The sequence below is a fragment of the Felis catus genome, chromosome X, assembly GCF_018350175.1.
Source record: "Felis catus isolate Fca126 chromosome X, F.catus_Fca126_mat1.0, whole genome shotgun sequence".
Taxonomy (NCBI): domain Eukaryota; kingdom Metazoa; phylum Chordata; class Mammalia; order Carnivora; family Felidae; genus Felis; species Felis catus.
Window position 1 is genome coordinate 107,347,023 of NC_058386.1, and position 16,657 is coordinate 107,363,679.

The 16,657-nt window shown below is 38.5% G+C and overlaps 1 protein-coding gene across 14 annotated transcripts in view; it reads right to left on the reverse strand.

The window, feature by feature from the left end:
• ENOX2 (ecto-NOX disulfide-thiol exchanger 2) overlaps window positions 1-16,657 on the reverse strand; it is a 267,204-nt gene that overhangs the window by 21,589 nt on the left and 228,958 nt on the right. For all 14 annotated transcript variants that reach the window (XM_045051310.1, XM_045051308.1, XM_006944000.5 and 11 more), the window contains 4 exons: window positions 15,506-15,739; window positions 13,167-13,379; window positions 10,663-10,769; window positions 2,464-2,578 (listed from right to left, as the gene is read on the reverse strand). In XM_045051310.1, the coding sequence (XP_044907245.1) occupies window positions 2,464-2,578; window positions 10,663-10,769; window positions 13,167-13,379; window positions 15,506-15,739 (669 nt within the window). The remainder of the gene's footprint in view (window positions 1-2,463; window positions 2,579-10,662; window positions 10,770-13,166; window positions 13,380-15,505; window positions 15,740-16,657) is intronic.

Sequence of the window (16,657 nt, forward strand, 5' to 3'; positions counted from 1 at the left end):
GGAACTCTGAGATCTGGTGCTTAAGCCTTTAATTGGAACCAAGTGATAACTAAAACATGTAGCTGATTTAGATAAAAACTGAGGACCCACTTACTGGCTCACACTGAGCAGGATTTCTGCAGCTGACTACTACAGAAGCAAGATAACAAAATCAGATACGATCGAGGGGAAGAAAAATGCACAAAAGTCCTTGAATTAAAATGAATTGAAACCTTCTGGGAGAAAAGCTATTTGGTAAGCTCCATTAAGTCTATTGTAGATAGCTTTATTTGACAAAGCAGCATCCTGGCATGTGGAACAGGAAAGAAAATAGCTATAAGATGATCTGTCAGGGAGTTTTCAGTCTCTAAACGAATAAGATTCTGTGCAGTAGCCAATACAGCTTTTAACTCAAAAGAGATACAGAAGCAAAATGCAATTATATAACACTAGTAAGTGCATTTAATCTGAATCTCCCATAGACACTCCCTCTCCCAATAACTCCTCAAACTCAGCAATTTATCAAGTAAATACTCACACTTATCACATTCATTTCAGGGTAACACTGGATTAACACTATACAATACTGCAGATACTTAGATGGAAACAATTCTATAAGTCAAAGATTAGTCAGCTATAAAACATCTTGACTAAGAACTTAAATAATTTGAATAGCTCAATTATTATTAAACTCTTTTGTTTTTTTAAGCTATAAGTTTATAGTATGTGTTTATAGTAATTAGGTCACTGTTCTGAAAATGCTATGTAATGATTAAAGAATTTATTCAATATATATGGAGAGTTATATGTTTAGGGATCTAACATGTGGCAGAAGTAGAGGAAATTCAGATGTAACAGCCACAAATGCCTTTTTAAAAGTCTGACTTGGTGGTTTTCTTTCCTTAAGAGTTTCTCTTGATGGAGTGAAGATTCTAGGACCACTCAAGTGGCTATAGAGCTGCTGACTTCAATATGCAAGTACTGGAACCAAGAAGTTCCAATTTGCATTATAATCAATAGGTTCTCTGTTTCTGTGTGTCTCTCTCACACACACAGTAGGGACACTTTACTACAATATCTCCAATGTCTCTAGCACAGTTCTTGGCATGCAATAGGTATTAAGTGAATGAATGAATTCATTTAGCCATCACAACATTCCTGTTAGATAGTTGTATAATGTACTTCTTACAACTATAAAACCTGAGGCTCAGTGGGACAGAAGTCCTTCCTGTGTCAAGAAAAACAGTTTGGACTAGAACTCAGCTGCCCTAGCTTTAGGTCTGATGCTTTGTCCACTGTACCTTAGTGACTCCTAAGATTGTATGGAATGGCTTACCTGAAAACACTGGTTTGATTTTTTTTTTAATTTTTTTCAACGTTTTTAATTTATTTTTGGGACAGAGAGAGACAGATAATGAATGGGGGAGGGGCAGAGAGAGAGGGAGACACAGAATCGGAAACAGGCTCCAGGCTCCGAGCCATCAGCCCAGAGCCCGACGCGGGGCTCGAACTCCTGGACCACGAGGTCGTGACCTGGCTGAAGTCGGACGCTTAACCGACTGCGCCACCCAGGTGTCCCACGATTTTAATCTCACATCTGGTAATCCCCGCCCCCCCCGATAAGATTTGTTATGAAATTGAAGGGTAGTGTATTCTCATATTGTTCAATATGTTTGTGTTGTGAGTTCTACTGGGGACCCACACTATGGCTGCACACTGAGGTCCTGAGTATACTAAGTAAGAGCAAAAGCTTTTACCAAGACATCTGTCTGTAGACTCTTGTTTGGTTCCCAATAAACCCCTCAGTAACCAGTAACTACAATAAAAGGCAGCAGATAGGTAAACTATCATATAAAATAGATATTTCCTGTTACTTGGTACAGTCTCTTTTAACTTTGTGATTCCTTAACGAAAAATATTTAATTTATATGAAGATAAATTTATCAAAAGTATCTTTTCTGATTTCTACCTTTGGAGACCTTCATCCCCAATTATATAACCAACTCCTACATTTTCCAGACTTTCTTTTGTATTTTTTTTGTTTCTTTTTTTTTTTTTACTTTTGAATCTTAAATTCATCTGTTACTAATTTTGGTGTAAGGTATAAGTGACATAGGGATCTAACTACTTTGTAAATGGCTACTTATATATTTATGTATAAGCTCTCATGATTCCTACTGTAGAACATATTATTAATAAATCCAAATCAAATATAGAACAATGCTGCCTAAATGTCAACACTCCCAAGAAAAAAAAAAAGTCCACTTTCAATTAGGTACTGTGATGGAATATTGGAGTAAATAAGAAGATCCTGTAGCCACAGGGTTGATATTCAGGCACTATGTACTTATATGGCTTTACCAATTGTTTCTTGCTGGCTCCAGACTGATGGTTTTGTGCCCATACCTTACTGGGTGTTAAAAGTTTTAAAATATCTCTGCAAGTAGATGTTAGTTAAATGAAAGAAAGAAGAATTATTTTTACCTGATTCCTCAGTTTCTTTTGTTTCTGTTGTTTCTTCTATTTCATCATCAGACATCTCCATTTCTTCTTCTCTTCTGATTCCCATTAACTCGTCATTATGTATGTTGCGAATTTCCTAAGGTTAAAAGTTATGCCTTTTAGGTAGGAAAGCTTTGAAAATGCTGAAGGAATGAACACAGTTAAGGAAAAGATAAAGCTGGGTTTTTTGACATATGACAAAACTTCAGAGTACTCTTAAGGCAAGGGCAAAGGGGCATGTTGGGGCTGAAACTGTCTCAACAGACAAAGCAGACTGTACATTCTGTCTTTCATAAGGCATTCTTACTATATCCAGATCTCTGACCATTGATGATTCTTATATCCATTCTATATTAGAAAGTACTGTTGGTAATAAAAGACCTCTCACCTCTTACATGGATTTCTGAACTTTCCCTTTAGGGTTCTGCCATTTTCACCTTCCCATGTCAAATCCCTTGATTTTGCTCCTTTCCATCCTCTTCCCTTTCCACCTACAGACTTACTCAGTGGAACTCTTAATATAACTTTTTAAGGTTTAGAAGTTACAGCAAAAATTAGCTGTCAGGAGCGAACTTCTATCAGATCAACCCTTCCATGGATAATAACTGTACTCTGAACAAAACACAAAATCAGACCAAACCAAACCCCTAAGTACTTGATGGCACTGGAGCAAACAAAAGCAGGCATATCCTAAACAGCTGCTGACACTTGGAAGGATGTGGATCTCTTCAGTTTTTTAAGGGCCATTTAGTCTGACACCAGACCACAGTTAGCACCTCAAGGGGTGACTACATTTTAAATAGAAAATCTGGTCTTTATATCCTAAAGCAAACAAGGAGGGAGCTATAGGAAAGTGAGGAGGGGATCCCAGAAAGGAGACAACCAGAGAGAGAGAGAGGGGGGGGGGAGAACCAAATTCTGTGTATAATATCTGCTCAAATTTCTGCATGACTCTCGAACCATGGAAGCACAGGGCAGATTCCAAACAACACAGATAAGTCTAAAAGAACTGACCTGAGATTTGAGCTGCCATATAAGAGAGAGAATTTCCAGCTTAAATTCAATTAAGTAAATTGATCATTAAAACAAAAGAAACCCAAATCAACCTCCTTCGGAAGAATATAACAGAATGAACATAATAGAACATAACTAGAACCTTAAAAACAAAATATTCACAAAATGCGGGCAAAGCCCCAGATTACCTGACATACAAAGAACTGGGATGAGATGACCCATTTTCAAGATAAAAGACAATCAACAGGGATCAAACTTGAACCAGATAGGGCAGTTAGCAGATAAGGAGTTAAAGCAGCTATTATAACTATCTCAATGATGGAAAGGAAATATGATCATAATGAATGAAAAGACAGGAAATCTTGGCAGAGAAACAGAAACTTTAAAATTCTAACACGGAAAAATACAGTATCCGAAATAAAAGTAACTGGATGAGCCTAAGTCTAGAATAGAGACGGCAAAACAAAGAGAGTACTTAAAGAGAGAACAATTCAAATTTATCCAATCTGAAGGACAGACAGAAACTAACTGGAATCACAGACAGAAGAGATTCAATGTTTCAAAATACTTGAAGAAAAAAATATTTGAAGATGTCTCAAATTTGATGAAAGACAATCTATATATTCAAAGAGCTCAATGAACCCCAAGAAAGATATGTGTGAAAAAGATCTGTCTAAGAACACCATAGTCAAATTGCTGGAAAATAAACAGAAACAGAAACTCTTTAACTCTTTAGTTAGCTAAACTCATGGTGATAATCATTTTGCAATCTATATAGGTCAAATCATAATGTTGTGCACCTTAAACTTATACAGTACTGTATATCAATTATATTCTCAGTAAAAGTGGAAGAATAGAGAAACTTAAAAGTAGACAGAAAAAAAACCCTAATACATTATATACAAGGAAACAATTTGAACACTTTGTTTTCTTTCAGAAACAATATAGGCCAGAAATCAGGGGAACAAGATCTTTAAAGTGCATGAAGAAATAAAAATATCTGTTTATTCAGAATTCTGTATGCAGAGAAAAATTCTTTCAAGAATGGAGATGAATTAAATTTATTTTCAGACAAATGTAAATGTCAAGAATTTGTCATCCAAAGATTTGCACTATAAGAAATGCAGAAGAAAGTTCTTCAGGCTGAAGGGAAGTGCTTCCATATGTAAACACAAATCTTCAGGAAGGTACGAAGAACTTTGGAAATGATGGAGATCATATTGGAAAAGTCACTTACAAAAAGTAAGCATGAAAACTGTACATTTTCAAACAGCTTGAAATCATTTAGAGACCACTAAATGCCTGTCAGAGGCTTCTCAGCATTGTGCTGAAAATTCCTTACCTAGTTTAGCCCCAATTGGGCCATAATACAGGAAATATCCAAAGCTGTCTGGTGAAAATTGCCTCCATTTAGTGGATTATAAATATTTCAAATGGGTTTCTTAATAATTAATGCTATTGTTAATCGCTATCTCAACTAATATCCTCCTTTTTTATTCTTGTACCAGGAAAAATAATAATTTCTATATCAAAATAGGTTTTCACCAAAGATAAATAAAAGTACCTTTTAAAAATGTAAGCTCTTCAGTATTATCACTGGTAGTTGAGGTAATAGAAAAATAGAAGTAATAGAAAATAGAAATACCAACATAGCATCTCTCAGGTGCTGCAGGGGCCTTGCTTAAAATAGAAGAAAATAATGACTTGCTTGAGAAAAATGAACTTTAAAGGGCTGTGTCAAGAGAGAGATTTGCTACATCTTATTCAAACTCATTGCATAGAGAATAAAGGAATTGTTCATTTCTAAGAATTCATTCTGTCTTGGGAGTCTGGGTTTCAGTTATCATCAAAGAACTCTTACTGGAAAGGTGATTATAATGAGGTCTGACACTGGCAAATTTGAATATTGTACAACTTGCTGCATCAGGAAAAGTTGTGGTTCTCCTCACTGCCTAACAAAAATGTAGCCTGTCAGTGGGTGTAAGTAGAGACCATCTCTCAATTCACAAACATGTTATCTGACTCTGGGAAAGTTACTGTGTTTCTCAGAAGAGTAAATTGTGTTCCTTCTAGGGAAATGTCCCAGGGCAGGGAGATCTAACTGAGAGCTAAGACATGCCCAATAGCTGCTCAGCACCCACAAAACATCTTTCTGCTTCCAGCTGGGCAAGAAAGCATAATCTTTTCTTAGAAGTATAAAAAGTTCAATAACTAAGTGATGCAGCTTATCTAGAGGTCTTTCACATCTTCAACAAATCTCCAGAAATAAAAAGACCTATGGGTGACTTTTACCTCAATGCCTGAAAATACTTCAGGAACAAGAGTTACCAGTTCCTTTAGCTGATAATGAAATGAGGGAAAGAAAAACTAAGGGGAAGCTTGCTCTCAGTTGTTCAGTAAGGCATGCAAAGTGACAGAGCTTAGAGCGTTCTAACCACTAGGCAGTCCCCCTTAACTACAAAGAAACTAAGCCCTGTATCATTACTCTTCTGTAAATATCCCAATACAAAGTCACATGAATGAGATAAAGGCAAAGAGAAAATCAGAGGTTATAGGATACCATAGTAAAGTAAACTTCTGGGGAGCATTTGGTAAATGGCAGTACCCCTAAATAAAGCAAGTAGGTTTTTAATTCTTTGAAGCCTTATCATTAAAGCACTTGATATCAAAGATACTTGTTTTCTTTATTTCTTGTTGGGTCAAAAAAGCTCTAGTTTGGGAAGCAGACCCTAACAAATGCCTTTGGAGTGAAGGACTAAGGAAGGCACTCTACCTAGCTTGGCTCATAGGTGCAGGTAGGAGGAGGGCTCTGAGCCACTGAAGTGGAGGCAGCAAGGGAAGTAGATACCTCCCAGATTTGCCCGCTTTCCCATCCTGACATTTGAATCCAGTGCTGAAACCAAAAGAGTGGTAATGGCATGCAAAGACATTTTCCAGAAGTTTTCATTTGTAAATCTCTACCTGAGATTGACTGGGCCATGTCACTGATAGACTATATCAAAAAAGGTAAGACAGCACTCATAAACTTTCTATATACCATTCTCCTGCCCACAGTCGACCTGTGATATTTTTCATTTAAACAGCAAATTGTTAATGGTTTCTAAAAATGCATTACAATGGCTTTGAGTCTGTTTTAAAAGTAACTGAGAAAGTCACACGCTGCTCCACAATGGAGAAGACACTTTTACATAAAATCAAATTGAAACCCGAGACAGAGGAAAATACATGGAAAGAATCACCTTTGTACCGGATGACATTTTAAATTTATCATAAAGTAAGCAAATCACAGTCATTGCACATTAAGTATCTATATAGTTTCACAAAAAGTTATATGAACTTAAATTCATCTTACTTATGATTTATGATAAGAACATGATTCTCAGTAAAGCAAAGTTCCTTATTAATTGTGTAACAAAATTGTACTTACCTAGACTTTCAACATTAACAGGATACTTGGTGAGGAAGGGGTCAAGTGAAGGAATGGAAAGGAACAGATAGCCTCTACACTTATGTAGAAATTTGAATCTGAGATATCATTCAATTCAATGAAGCAAAGCACAAACACAGGTTGTTAATCAATGCCTATTGTATGATACACATGGAAATAAAAATTAGGTTGATTCAAATTGTGTTAGTAGGTGTTCTTGTGGCTGAGAGCTAATAGCTAGTGTTAGTACACATGGGTACTAAAACAAGGGTATGCAGATGACTTAACCATCTGTTTACAAACAGTTCTTCAGAGTTTGGAATGGTAGGCTTGGAAATCTATACAGAAAATTATTTTACCAATCACAGTATTTCATTTTATAAGAACGTTAGCAATCATCAAGTCCCTTTTTCTCTGGCCTGATAGTATAAAATCTCATATTGGGGAGGATGTAAGGGAGTATATTCTAGTGCCTACTGCTATGGCTCTAGTTTCTAGATATCATCCAAGGTTTAGCTTCTAATCTAGGCAATCTTCTTAGTGAGAGAAACATGCAGGTTCTAAATGGCTCTGTAGAAAAAGAGTTCCTACAATACACAGAACTGTCAGTGAAGTCACTGCAGACACTAACTTTTGGTTAAGAAAGGGACTTTAACCTTCTCTTATTACCCTTTCCAATTGTATCTGCAGGAGCCTTACACACATCCAAATCAGGAAAGTAAACCAATGAAAAAGACTCATTAGCAAACTAGCATGCCCAGCATATGCTATTAAGGTGAGTGCCTAAGCTCCCTGAAGGTGCGGACTTTTTCTTCTTACTCCATAACCTGTCTCTAGTAAGACATTGTTGGCTGGTGGTAGGATGACAATTAAGACAGGAGCAGGTACTTTGTGACATGAGGAGGTTACCGGCTAGGTCATTCCCAAAGGCAACTGGTAAAAAAGGCTCAATGTCAGAAGCTTCCACCTTGATGAAACCTATGACTTAGGAGTTGTAGCTTTGATCCACAGGCCAAGAAAAAGCCAGTCTAGTTTATTTAAGTCACTGAGATGCTCTGATTCTCAGTGGGGTACTAAGAGAGAGCTCAAATTTAAGAGGATGGTTGTCACTTTCTACAGGACACCTCTTTTCAGTTCTCAGAGTTTCCTATTATCAAGTTAAAATATGCAGAAGTTAAAAAAAGCCATGATTTAAAGAGGTACCAATGTAAAGTAGAAGAGGTCTTTTCAGGTTTAGGAAATGCAATGCCTGAGGAAGGTCATAAGCTATGTTCCACTCTCAGTAGTTTCACTTATCAAGATTGAGGTATTCCAGGTGGACCTTAATTTAGTCCAATCCAATAGGCAGGAAGCATTTTTCTGGGTTTCCACAAGTCTATAAAATACACTGTAAAACATGTAGCTCTTGGCAAGTCATGCTAGCTATGTACTTTATCCTCGTCAGTGTACCAAGGAAGCTGTGCTACAATATTAGGTGATAGGGTGTATAGCTCTCATTCTCTACAGGCCCAGAGAACTTTCCAGCTTACTGGCTATCTTTACTGAGAAGGTAATTGAACTCAAGTATATACCCACCAGATAGGTAGGCTTGATATAACTACAAAGAGCCTTGATGAATAATATTAATGGAAATATCTTATTGCAAACCCATTTACAGGAGGGTTGTGGTCTGAACAAATCAGTGCTCAAATCAGAGACTCCCTTCCTCCTATGAAAAGATAATAGTGTATTGGCAGGGCTGTCTGCAATGGGTGGGGCAGTTCAGACAGCTTCTTCCAACCCTGAGAATAGATACATGTGTATATACATTGAAGAAAAGGTAGAGACTTAATACAGCTTTTTATTTATTAATACAGCTTTTCTATAATTATAAGACATATTGAGCATTTTCCCTCGACCTTTATTCTTCTGAACTATTCAAACTAAAGAATTTGGATATTTTAAATTTAGGGTACTAAACTCCACTCCTCCCCCTTGAACACTTTCGTTACCCTTCTAGCTCTGTGAGGGCAAAGACCATCTGCTGAATTTTGTTTGTTTGAGGCTCGACAACTTTGAGTAGCCCTAGGATTCTAAAATCATTTTGTGCTACTGTAAGACAACAGATCCCTTTTTTGTTCCTAATTCTCTTTTTAAAAACAATTAAAGCGTTACTAGCTTTGTATGACTCTACTTATCCACTGCCCTGATGTCTTCAGGGGTTTCTCCCCAGTGACTCCCAGATCCCTTTCCTGAGCCAGAACTGATGGCTCAGAAACTATCAGTTTATGAACAGGGTTTGGCATATTTTCCTCTAAATGCTCTTCACAGTTTTCAAATTGTTGCCACACAAACTATGTCATTTTTCTCATGAAAGATGGAAAGAATAGATTTATATCTTCATTTTATAGGTTAGGAAATTGAGGTCCACAAAGATGAAATGACTCATTCAAGAGTGCAAGGCAGTTTATACTAATGTTCCAAGTGAGAAGAAGAATTTCTAGTCTTGAATTGATCACATACTAGCTGTGTAATTTTGTGTATATCACTTAACATTTCTGTGTCTCAGTTTCCTCACATGTAAAACATGGCAATCATACCTACTTATTCTCCCTTATAGAGTTGTTAATGATAAACAGAAAAAATACTATTTCCCATTTATATAGCATTTACATTTTCAAACTCTACACATCTTTTATCTCATTTAATCCTGCAAGACTGGCTTCCTTATTATCTCTGACTTACAGGTGAAGAAATAGAGACCGAGAAGCTGACTAACCTGGTCAAAGTCACACAGCTGCAATGTGTCATAGCTAAGACCCGGATTCTCTGACATCAGGTCCATTGTACTTTCCATTGCACCACATCTACTGGGAGGCTCACATAGGTGAGGCAACTGTCGTGAAAGCGCTTTATAAAATGTAAATGCCTTACAAATGCTACATAAACGTTAAGGAATATGAGAACCTGCATTTATAGATATAATGGGACTGGTACCACACTAGCAAAGAGGACTCAGAAACAAAGTTGAAAAGGTTGCTGCATACACAGATCAAAAGTGTCAGGGCTGGGTAAGGAAGCTGCCCATAGGAACAGAAGAACTTGAAGTATAGGTAACACCATGCCAAAGGCAGATCCATGAAAACAAACTTCCCATCTTGGTTTTTAATCTTGGACTCAGAATAGCAACCTAATCACATCAGACTTATTCTATGTGAAAAGTCATTTGAGTACAAGAGGATAGCTGCATGTCAACCTTAATCTGAAATCAGAGCCCTCTGTTACCTTTAAAGCTGCCACCTATAAAGATGGCTGAATGGATTTGATAAAAGAAGCTCAGAAACTTCAATGTTCCAATGTAACACTAGGCAGCTTCAAGCCTCAACTGTCAAGATGCTCTAACAAATATAAGACAGCCCTAATGTTACTAACACTAGACACACAGGTCAGTAATTATTGGTGTACCAGAGACTAGCTAGCTTAGACAAATAAACTTACAATGATCACCGCTACATTTTCACTACTAAGGTTTCTATCCAGTGCAATGCATTCAAGACAACACGTGCACATTTATTACCCTTTTGGCAGCATGTGGTCTGGTCACAGTGACAGGCTATAGAGCATATCTCAGCGTTTCATTAGAGCCTTGTTGTGACCATGGGAGCTTGGCACTATTTAATTCTGACTAAACTCCAAATCAATAACTTGTTAAAGAAATAAACTGTCCCCCTGAGGGGCTACCAGAGTAAAAAGTTACCAACCTCAGCTTGTTTGCACCAAACGCTGATGTTTTTACGCTGGGCTTTTGTGAAATGGTCCCATGCCTTTTGTTTGGAGGCAGAATGGTACACAGCTACTATCTGCTCAACTGTAGCATCAGATCAGCAGTTGAATCAGGCCCGAGTATCATCCAGGGATGGCAAAAGAGAGGAGAAAAGAAATAAGAGAAGCATCAGCTTTGTTGTATCTTCTTGTAACACACCACTAGGCTATGGTTGTGCTCAGAAAAGGTTACGTGTGTTGGGGTATCATGATCTTAAGGAAGACTCAAAGGCAGAGATATCAGTATACAGAATGAAAAAAGGGAACTCCAGAAGGTTTGGGTGAAATGGTGACTAAAGTTTTTCTTTTAATTTTTTTAGTGTTTATTTATTTTTGGGAGACAGAGAGACAGAGTGCAAGCAGGGGAGGGGAAGAGAGAGAGGGAGACACAGAATCTGAAGCAGGCTCCAGACTCTGAGCTGTCAGCTCAGAGCTCAATGCGGGGCTCAAGCATGGGATTGTGACCTGAGCTGAAGTAGGACGCTTAACTGACTGAGCCACCCAGGCACCCCAGTGACTAAAGTTTTAATACAGGCAGTCTGTATTCATTCAGGCAGGAGAGGCAAGAGTTGAAGTGAATGTGATTTAGTACTAATGGCCTAGCCCAGAATGGCAGAGAGTGGAGAACTGTAACAGCTCCTTTTGACTACTGGCTTCCTTCATAAACTAGCCTTCCAAAAGGAGCCTGCATACTTCACTTCAACAGAATCCATATTTTTATTATTCTGAGGTATGTTTAACCAGAGGCATCAAATCAGAACCTAAGATGAATGGAATCTATTTTAAGTCTACCTAGATAGGCTTGTTGACTGGAGAAATATAAGTTTTATGGGAGAATACTGTGTAAGTGCAGTCCTAAAGAGCATTTTTCAGAGGCTCTTAAAATGTCAAACAGAGAAATGTATACAAATATTCTGGTGCTTTTTCCTAACCATTTCAACAGAAGGGAACCTTAGATACTACTTTTTTTTTGCGGGGGTGGGGGGGAAGGAAAAGAAGGAAAAGAGCCTCTTCCTGGGTGGGTATTCACAGTAAGAAAATCCAGAAGTGTTATTTTTTTCTTTACAGCCCAGCTTATGCCCTGTCTACTAATGATTTAAGGATTTATAATCCCATGATGCTTGCTGCTCTTTTTTTTCTATTTATTTTGAAATCCTAAAAACATGTGCCTTTCTCTACCTAGATTCTATGTCCATATATATTTTCAAAACAAAAATGGAAAATTAAAGAACTCTTCCTTAATCCTAATTATGTATGAGTCAAGTAAGGGAAATCAAATATGAAAAGAGTGGGCCTTAATTGTTTAAAAGCCAAATCATGGGACGTCTGGGTGGCTCAGTTGGTTAAGTGTCCGACTACAGCTCAGGTCATGATCTCACGGTTTGTGGGTTTGAGCCCCGCATCAGGCTCTGGCCAGACAGCTCAGAGCCTGGAGCCTGCTTCAGATTCTGTGTCTCCCTCTCTCTCTACCCTACCCCACCCCACTCACACTCTGTCTCTCTCTCAAAAATAAATAAACATTAAAAAAATTTTTAAGCCAAATCATAAAACTATACCCTTATTCTTAAGGTGAATAGAGTTCCTCACTCAAAAGATGTGAGTGCATAATTTTATAGTATGTTGAACTAAAAATATCACTTGGGAATTTTTCTGATCTGTCTCATTTAATGGACCACAGAAAGGTTTGGAGTAGTACTTCTTTTTGAAAATGACCATTTTGGTGGCTTCCCATCCCACCCAGTGTCAATAACATCCAGCGAAGAAGAAGAAGAAGAAGACAATGAAGAGGAAGAAGAAGAAGAAGAAGAAGAAGAAGAAGGAGGAGGAGGAGGAGGAGGAGGAGGAGGAGGAGGAGGAGAAGGAGGAGAAGGAGAAAGAGAAGAAGGAGAAGAAGAAGAAAAAGAAGAAGATGAAGAAGAAGAAGAAGAACAAGAACAAGAAGAACAAGAAACAACAACAAGTAGAAGTAGCAAATTTGACTTTTATTCAATCACCCTGGGAAACATAATTACACTTTCACTGCAATGTAGTACCTGAAAAACATATGATAACGATGTGAATTTGAAGCAGAGAAGCTTACAAATGCTGATGCTGTATTCTAACTTTAGCGATGAAATACCCAACTTTCCACTGAGGTCTGGAGCTGCTTATAACTTACTTTGAGAACAAGCAAGAATAAAAGCATGGGATTGTGGCCTATCTGTCAGTGTTTCTAAGGAGCTGAAGGAGATACGCCAGAAAAAATGAACATAGGAGGTGTCCACATGAATCCCATTAAACTGGAGCTCAGGCATTGGGCAACAGAAGGAGAACACAAGGCAGTGAAGAAGAGATCATTGTCCTTTGACACAGGATGGCATTGCAGGCCTGGCTCCGTGTGTAGAAAATGGTGCCTAAGTGAAGTGCCCTTTCACCCTTCCACAGAACTCTGACTTCCACTCACATTGAATGAGAATTCCAGAAAGGGCCTGTTTAAATTTCTCCTTCGCTTCTTCCATGTCTTTCTCATGGGCAGCTTTCTCATTCACTAGGCGGCGAACATGGCTGTTGGCCGACTGGATCATAGAGTAGAAGTTGTTGGCACTGCGGCGGTTCACTTCTCCTCGTTCAATCCAGGTGAGCAAGGTCTGTACAGCCTCTGAGAATTTGGAATCATCTGAAAAAAAAGAGATTTTTCAAATCATTAAAAGTAACTACGTCTCTATCTACCCAACATGCTGGCAAGGAGGCCACCATGGCATTTTGGAAGTGGTTGTTAAATGAACTGCTGAATAAGGAGCTCTGTGTGCATATGTGTGCACCTGGGCAGCAGACAGGTAGGCCAACTGAAAGAACAAAAGACTCAAAAAGTGGTCAGATTGGTTGTAGCTTATGAAGAATTTTCAGAAAGAGAATTGTTTCTTTTTTAAAGTGTTCTTTACTGATATAGTTTTCACATGTTGCAAATTTCTTAACCTCTCTGTATGTGTGTTCCCTGTGTGTAATATGCAAATTAGCAATGAGAGAACTTCAGAATTCTACAGTCCTGTTTTTTTAATAAAGAAAAGTAAACTTGTGTCTTGAGTTTAACTTGAATTTGATAGTTACTTTGTCCTGGATCCATGAAACTAGTGTTGGTAGGAGCTTTAAGAAAGAGTTAAATGGGTAGTTCTTTAGGTATAAACACTTACATTTTTGACCTTTTATAGCATCACTCCTGCATTCAATCCACAGCCCCAGGCTTTTCACTCAGTTCCAGCCAATCTATTTTGACGTAATTCATTCTATTTCTACATTTCTCCACATCCTGATTCTCTTGCCTGAGGAACCCTCCAAGTAGACTTCTGCAGCTGGTCAGGAGTTATTCTCTGATGTTAAAATAGTAGTACAGCTTATCCAAAGCTTCTGGTCCAGCTTCCTGAGATAGACACTTAGTATATTCTGTTGTTAAAGGCTCCTGAGAGAGAGAATCTATTAGCATCCCATCGAAGGCCTGTTCTGGGGCTCAACATGCCTCTCTGGCCAGGAACCCTCATGTCCAGTGGAAATAGCTCTCACTGCAATCTGAATTTCTTACCTCTTGCCATTTTTCAGTGCAGACATATAATGAGAGGTAACCTTCCCCTTGAGGGCAGGTTTTTATTTCATTACTTGCATACAGTCTTATGTTTGATGCTCATTTTCTGCATGAACTCTACACAATCAGCAAACTCATTCTTTAAAACAAATTCAGACTGACTTGTTTGGTGTTATATAAACATTCCTTTTTTTTTAACCAATGCTTTCAGCCTTTCTAGCTTTTCAAAATGTATCATTATTTCTGTGTCTGTATGCTGTATATATCTTCTTTTTTCTTATGTGAAGACAAAATCAATCCAAACAAAGGATTTCATAAATGTGTGAATCCCTGAGGCTATATGTTGCAAACAAGTTTGGTGAGTGAGACCTATTTGGAAAGTGGAATTAGCAACATCTTGCTGAGTCCAGAGCACAAGAAGCAGGGAAAATTCATGCCATTAGAGCTGGGTTGGTATCATCAATAAGATCAATGGGACACCAGCATTCATCCAATAAAATCAGCCAAAGTTGGAGAATGAAGGAGACTGGATTTGAACTACTAACACAGGAGACCAGACAGGACGATTAATGTTAAATTAGAATAATGGCTCTGAGAGTCAAGCAGGGTAACAGGAATAAAAACTAAAGGGAGAATTGTCCCATTTAGCATGTCTCAAAGTCTCCATGGTCCCCAGGTGAAGTAAGTTGGCCATTTTAAGTGATTAAATAAGTCCTCTTTTGGTTGTGGCAGCTAAGTCTTTGAGTCATCTAAGAATGTACACTGTGACCACTCTCTGGGCCTTCATTTTCTCATCTGTAAAAAGGGAATTTTACCAGAGTTTTCCAGGGTTACATCAGGTTATATTGTTCTGATTTAGAATTCAAAACTAACTTGCTATCTACAATGAAATGGGATGCTTACAGGTCCCAAGTCATGAATCACAGCTAAAATTCTCTGATGCACAAAGGCAGGAAAAATGTGTTTCATCCTAGTCATTTTATGTGTGGAGAGAAAATCGCCATCCCTTGAGACAGTGGAGGAGCAGAGACACAGGTGTGAGGGACAAATTTTCTAGTTCTTCAGTTACTGGATACAGCTCTCTATCTGGAAGACTACAACATAAGAAATGCTTAGAACCCATTAGGGGAAATTCAAAGGATAACTGCCAATGGTACAAATGTATTTATTAAGTTTCCCCAAAGGAAAGAGTTCTTTTAATCACAAAGCTCAAGTGCTTTCTATACCTTTTAGTTTTTCAGCAACAATGCTGCATTCGTGATCTGAATAGTGGACCACTGGGGGTGGGGATGGTGGGCGCAATCTTTCTTCTTCCATCCTTCTACGGTGGCGCTCCTCCCTTGCTAGCATGCGCTGTTTGCATTCCCACTCATACAGGTCATCTCGAGCCTGTGCAAAATCAACGTGGAGCCGGCCTGTGTCCTTCTTGTCAGTGCTAGATCCCAGGCGAATGCGGTAACCTAAATGCACAGAGGGAGGGAGAGGGGTACAAGAGCAGCTCAGTGGGTGAGCAACGGTAAGTATTTTTCCAAGTTCAGTGTTTCAGATATAGATGCAGCAGTTTCAAGTGACCACATAATTCTCTTCCCACTACTAACTAGCAAGGTGAACCATCAAAAGACTTGGATTGTAGTTTCATTTCTGATAACAGTTTATTATTCTATGGGTTGGGTCAATCTTGCTCATAGGAGTTCTATTCCTCCATCTGCCACCTTACCTCAGAGGTAAGAGGGAGGGTCAATGGGTAATGGTATTATGAATGAGCCTTACAGGTCATGATCTCATGGTTCATGGGTTCGAGCCTTGCGTCAGGCTCTGAGTTTGTAGCATGGGGCCTACTTGGAATTCTCAGCACAGGGAGGGGAACTCAGTCAAAGCATGGCGATCTCCTTGAGTTGAGGAAATTGAACTAGGAATCCAGGGAGACTACGGAAGACAGAGTTTGTATGGCAGAGTACTAGAAAGAAGAAAGCTATACAGAGAAACAACTTCAGAGATCTGCAGAGGGTCCTCCACTATTCTTTAGCTGCATACTGATGTGTGTGTGTGTGTGTGTGTGTGTGTGTGTGTGTGTAAACTACCCGTGTATTAGAGGTAACAATCCCTGGAGCTTACACAGGGCTGGGAAAAGTTCCTCTCTCCACCAGCCAGAGCAGAAAAAAATGAATAATTCATAGATTATTGAGTAGAGTAGTCAGAAGGGGTTTGCCTTAGTGGAGAAAAATGAGCCCTAGACTAAATCCTGCTTTGGTGTTGCTGAACAAAACTTAAAAAAAACAAGACCTAAAAGGATAAAAGATTTTCCAAGTTACTTAATTGCATCCCAGAACAAAGTTCAAGAATATTTACAGGAATGAAAAATATCTGGCACCCAGTAC